This window comes from Prunus dulcis, chromosome 6 (assembly GCF_902201215.1).
Source record: "Prunus dulcis chromosome 6, ALMONDv2, whole genome shotgun sequence".
Taxonomy (NCBI): Eukaryota; Viridiplantae; Streptophyta; class Magnoliopsida; order Rosales; family Rosaceae; genus Prunus; species Prunus dulcis.
In genome coordinates this window covers 7,447,723-7,453,741 of record NC_047655.1, presented here as the reverse complement: position 1 = coordinate 7,453,741, position 6,019 = coordinate 7,447,723, and the positions used below count along the sequence as shown (strand labels likewise).

At 40.1% G+C, this 6,019-nt stretch overlaps 1 protein-coding gene across 2 annotated transcripts; it reads left to right on the top strand.

Moving 5' to 3' along the window:
• On the top strand, positions 1–5,297 carry LOC117630863 (E3 ubiquitin-protein ligase WAV3). 2 transcript variants are annotated; one of them, XM_034363686.1, is made up of 2 exons: positions 1–543; positions 2,938–5,297. In XM_034363686.1, exons 1-2 carry the CDS (start codon positions 292–294, stop codon positions 4,873–4,875), a joined length of 2,190 nt encoding a protein of 729 aa, XP_034219577.1. In that variant the 5' UTR covers positions 1–291; the 3' UTR covers positions 4,876–5,297. The 2 variants fall into 2 exon arrangements, with proteins under 2 accessions (XP_034219577.1, XP_034219578.1); XM_034363687.1 differs by having other exon boundaries at positions 436–543; positions 2,921–5,297.
• Positions 5,298–6,019: the final 722 nt, after the last annotated feature.

Sequence of the window (6,019 nt, the reverse complement as noted above, 5' to 3'; positions counted from 1 at the left end):
CTCTAATCCCACCCAACCCATCCACCCATTAAAGGACAATTCAACCCAAAAACCCATTTCTCTCCTTTCAATTTTCTTCACGGTCCATATAAAAACAATTTCTCTCTAAACTTCAACACTTATTGCCTCTTTATTATTCCATTTCTTGTTGTTGAGCTCGAAACCACCACAACATGACAACACCTCCACACTCCATAGCTTATATCATGGGCATGGCTCACAGCTTCTTCAAGATCTAGAAGCCAAGTTTGGATCTTTAAAAAAAAAGTGAGTCAGAAAAACCAAAAGAAAATGGGAAGCAAATGGAGGAAAGCCAAGCTTGCTCTTGGGTTGAATACTTGTCTTTATGTTCCTCAAACTAGAGAAACCGGAGAGGAATCGTCTCCCTCTTCAAACGACGTCGCTGCATCTAGGTTCTCCGACGCCGTTTCGTCCTCCTCTATGATTTCGCCGACTGGTCTTGGCTCTGATTGCCGACCCACCACGCCCACCCCGTCCTCCTCGGGCCTCCGGTTGCCCAAAACTGGCACCAAGTCCTCCAAGGTTTGGTTTGTCATTTTTATGATTAAAACCCATTTGCATGTTGAGCTTTTGGCTATTGAAATTTTTGCCATTTATGCTAGACTTTGCAAAAATTGTTTGATTTTGCGCAATTTTTTCTTATTGGGTTGATTTATTGTTATTTGTTGTGTCATTTGGCGTCTGAAATGTCTCTGCTATTTGGTGGATATCCATGGTAGATTCTTTGTGAAACAGTGAAAGAATGCAAATAACATCTTTTTCTTTGAACAGTAATTTTATTTATTTACATGCACTGTACAACAGTATAAGTAACATTATTGTGATATTATTATCATAATTTACTGGTGATACCAACTCTTAATCAATCATGGCAGATTTTGTTTTTTGTTTTTGTTTTTGTTTTGGAGCTCTCTTTGTCTATCTGTTAATGTGGGGTAGATGATGTTGGTGGTGTAGGTGGGGTGGGGGGTGGTGTGATAATGTGATGTATGTTTATTTTGTGAGTATGGCTATATTGGTTGTCAGGTTGTTTTCAGCTAGCTATGTGAAGAGCTTATGGTTGTGGGGATAGAGAAAGTGGACTAGCCAGCCCCTTTAAGGACCATTATCCTTTGGATTATTTGTAAAGGAATACACTTCACTGTACCTTTCCTTTCCTCCAAGGGAAAGTGCTTTGTCTGGTCAGCACCAAGTGCACTATTCCACAAACACACACACCCCCATACACCTCTCTCTCTCTCTCTCTCTCTCTCTCTCTCTCTCTCTCTCATGTTAGTTCTGGAAAAAGATTGTGGACCCTTGATTGTGAGCTTTCCTGCAATGAGCATCAACAAAAGAAAACAAAGGAGCATTGAAGAGGGAATTAAGACATGGAAGTCTTAGAGCAATTCATCATTCTTCTTTTGATGAGCTTCGAGTTTTTTTCTTTTTCATGAAATTTTTCTTACCATCTTGAAAGGTTCCATCGTTAGTCTGCAAGTTGCTTTATTATTCTTACTTTTGAAAAGTCATCCCGTTGATTGATGTAAATTTCCCATTATGTCCTCCACAATGTTTTTGACCATTTTTCATGGACTTCTTTCTTTTGTTGGCCAGCTGATTTACTAGGGACGCTTTAATCATACTTAATTAATTGTATAAAAGGAATCTCGAAATTGGCAACTGTATTGTACAGTAGATACGGTGCAATCTATTTCATCTTTTTATGCACTAGTCTCACAAGAGGAGCTACATGGTTAAAGAAGTGTCAGCTTAAATTCTACAGTGTTGTAGTGACCCTTCGAAATCTTCACATGTATCAAAGAGCCCTGAATATTATAAGCCAGTGGTCAGATTCTCTAAAATTAAAGGGTTGGATTTGGATACAAGTCCCCAAATGCAAATCTACGTTTAGGGAGAGTTTGAAAATGCTGGTTTTAATTTTGTTCAAGTACAAATAGAGTTTTTTGAATTAAAGCTGGGAGGGTACTATTTTAAAAATCCAGGGGACCTCAAAACTACGAAGTCATGTCCCAAGACCAAATCTAGATGTTAAAATGCGTGCTTATTATATTATTATTATTTGATAGGAGAAATGCCTGCTCATTGTACAGACAGACATGGACATGCATGCATAATTCTTGTAGTCCATAGTACTCATTCATTAATTAATGGTATTTAAATTACTATCTTCATAGCTCATATTGGTAGCTCTAGAAGTTTTTTGATAGTTGCAGGTTTTCAAACTCATGAAGGAAGATAGATGATTATGTTTAAATAAATTTGATAAAAAGTTAAATCATCAATTTTAATGTGTCAAATCAAATGTTTTCTTTTTAAGTTTTAAGAATTGTAGAAGAAAGTCTTTTCAGCAAGTGATTGACTCTAAACGAGTAGTCCTGCGTGAATTTTATGCTTTAACCATATGATAAGTGGAGTTCTTAAATAAGGGTGCTTGAACGTACATTTTCCAGAGGTATATTTGTTATTGAAGTTACTTTTCAGTTACAGTGAATTGGAGAGAGGGTAATCAATTGTAAGTTTCTTGAGTAGAAAGCTTTATGAAGCATGGTACTTAGCCGGAGGAAAGAAACATCATCAATGTGCTCAAGTATTTTTTAAGCCAATTCAGTGAAACCCTAGTTTGCTAATGCTAATGTCTTTGCGGTGTTGTTTTATTTTTCATAAGTGTTTTAAATGAGATGTCAATGAGACAGTAAAATAGAGTTGGTATTTAGAATTTATGTTAGACTTTCTTCTCTAATAGTAGGGTTATATGAAGTGCTTGTAGTTAATTTAAGGATTACTTTGGTTAATGGAGGTGCTTCCATGACTTTACTATCTTGTTTGTGTGCGCCTAAAATATTTGACATTCGTATCTGAATTTGGTACTGTTACCAACCTACGTTGTTCAAACCAGCTTGTCCTTGACTGCAGAGAACGTGCGCAATATGCTTGACCACCATGAAAACAGGACAGGGCCATGCCATTTTTACTGCCGAGTGCTCCCACTCTTTCCATTTCCACTGCATTACTTCTAATGTAAAACATGGAAACCAAGTTTGTCCAGTTTGCAGAGCAAAGTGGAAAGAAATCCCCTTTCAGAGCCCTGCTTCTGATCTTTCACGTGGTATTTCAAGAATTAACCCTGTTGGTTGGGCTCAAGATGATGCATGGATGACTGTTTTACGACAAATTCCTCCCCCACGCATAGATGCAAATCGGCCAATTTCATCACTCTTTCACACTCCTGAACCGGTTATCTTTGATGATGATGAAAGCTTAGATCACCAACCTGAGGTTTCTAAGAAAAGTGCATCCGTTGAGGATTCTTGTGATAACAATTCCATTGGAATGATAGAGGTCAAAACATTTCCTGAAGTTCCGGCGGTTCAAAGATCAGCCTCTCATGATAACTTCAATGTTCTAATCCATCTTAAGGCTCCTCTTACAAGTGGAAGACATAATAGCAGCAGAAACCAGACACTGCTGCCAGTATTTCAAAATTCTCGTGTTCCAGTAGATCTTGTGACAGTGCTTGATGTCAGTGGCAGCATGGCAGGTACGAAGCTTGCTTTGCTGAAACGAGCCATGGGATTTGTGGTACAGAACCTTGGTCCTTCTGACCGGCTCTCTGTCATTGCCTTCTCCTCTACAGCCCGCCGGCTTTTCCCCCTTCGTCGGATGACTGAAACTGGACGGCAACAGGCATTGCAGGCTGTAAATTCTCTGGTTTCAAATGGTGGGACAAACATTGCCGAGGCTCTTAGGAAAGGTACCAAGGTGTTAGTAGACCGCAAGTGGAAGAACCCAGTTTGCAGTATCATACTACTATCTGATGGGCAGGATACATACACTGTCACTAGTCCTGGTGGGGTCCATCCCCGAACAGATTACCAATTACTTCTCCCAGTCTCTATCCGTCGCAATAATGGAGCAGGCTTGCAGATTCCAGTTCACGCATTTGGATTTGGTGCAGATCATGATGCTGCCTCAATGCATTCAATCTCTGAGATTTCTGGAGGAACATTTTCTTTCATAGAAGCTGAGGGTGTGATTCAGGATGCATTTGCACAGTGTATTGGTGGCCTTTTGAGTGTGGTAGTGCAAGAGCTGCTGGTCAGAATCGAGTGTGTTCACCCGAGTTTGCAACTTGGTTCAATTAAAGCAGGGAGTTACAGAACCAGCATGATGGCTGATGCAAGAATGGGTTCTATTTCCGTTGGGGACCTGTATGCTGAAGAAGAAAGGGATTTTTTGGTGACAATCAATATTCCAGTTGTTGCCTCCAGTTATGAGATGTCGCTGGTAAAGGTTAGATGTGTTTACAGAGACCCCATTACAAAAGAAATGGTGAATGTGGAAGAAGCCAGTGAAGTCATGATCCAAAGGCCTGAAGTAGTAGGAGAACTGATAGTGTCCATGGAAGTAGACAGGCAGCGGAATAGACTTCATGCAGCAGAAGCAATGTCTGAGGCTAGAGTTGCAGCTGAGAATGGTGATTTGGTTGGTGCAGTCTCTGTCCTGGAGAGCTGTCGTAGGGCATTGTCTGAAAGTGCCTCTGCACGAGCTGGTGACCGCCTTTGTGCTTCACTTTCTGCTGAGTTAAAGGAGATGCAAGAAAGGATGGGAAACCGCCGTGCATACGAGGAATCGGGAAGGGCTTATGTTTTATCAGGATTGAGCTCACACTCATGGCAGAGGGCAACTGCACGAGGTGATTCTACAGATAGCACTAGCCTTGTTCAATCTTACCAAACCCCGTCGATGATTGACATGGTGACACGGTCTCAGACCATGTTATTAGGGAACCCATCGCCTCGACGAACCCTCAGCACTACTCAGTCATTTCCCGCCAAATCACAGCCACGTTAATCATCAAAAGTGGCAGTCTCCTCACCCTACATATATTCTTCATTAATGGACCTTTTTGTTTCTTTCTTAATATTTTTCTTTTTGTGGTTTTGGGGAGTTGGGATAACTGGGATACAGAGGAATTTTGGGTGTTTTAACTAGGGGGAGTATATTTGGTTGTTTTGTCATGTACATTAATAAGAATTGGGTAAATGGGGATGAGAACAACTGTGAACAAGAGGTGTTGGGAGTTAGGATCTATATATTGTGATTTTGGGTGATGTACATGTAGGAGGGGGTTTTCTTTTGTTTTTTTGTTTTATTTTTTCCAATTCTGAGAAGAGAAGGGGGGTATAGCCTTTGTAATTGTGGGGATACTTGGGGTGAATTATTCACTTGAATATGTGATATGGTATTCTACTCCTGATTCTTTTCACTAGTTATCATTGGACAAAGGAGCAAAAAAGTAGTAAGATTAATTTTCATAAAAGTTGACTAAGTTGCAACATATTATCTCCATGCATGCAATATACTAATACGAATTGAACTTATGTTAATGATTTTATAACGTATACAAGGAAACTTTATCTATTTAGCAATTATTCAGTCTAAATTACTCGAAAACTACTCTAATTTTTGAAGAAGGATTGAATTCGAGTGCAAAGAGGTTGGTAGATTGCCTTGATTAACCGGCCTAACTCACAACCAATCTAAATTTAAGTACATAATTAGGCGCAATCCAAACATGTTTCCTATGGTTGTCATGCATACGGGGGGTGGAGGGTTGGCGTTACAGTAGTCATATATGAAGTACTTCCTTATGGTGTTTTTGTTGGTTCCGAGTCCTAATGCCCAATAGTTTTGACAATTCCACCCATACTCGGGGGATCATAGCTTTCTTGGGAATCTGGGTGGTTGGTGAGAAATCCATCACTGCCACATATCCTTGGAGTGAGGGTGGGCACAATGTCGGGTCAACCCAATCGAATCGTTTAAACTTGATCATTGGAGTCGATGTATGAATCCAATCTCATCTTATTCTTTTAAGCTTATTTTTTAAGACTCAGTCCATATGAGTTGGTCCGGCACACCTGTAGTCCATCTTTGGACTTTTAGGCTCAGTTTGACCGATGTGCCGGGCCAGAATGCACCTCTATAGTCTTTA

Excerpts from the sequence above, each read along its gene's own strand:
- LOC117630863 (XM_034363686.1), top strand. The coding sequence starts at position 292 with ATGGGAAGCAAATGGAGGAAAGCCAAGCTTGCTCTTGGGTTGAATACT. Across the intron at positions 544-2,937 it reads CTGGCACCAAGTCCTCCAAG|AGAACGTGCGCAATATGCTT; the intron begins GTTTGGTTTGTC and ends CCTTGACTGCAG.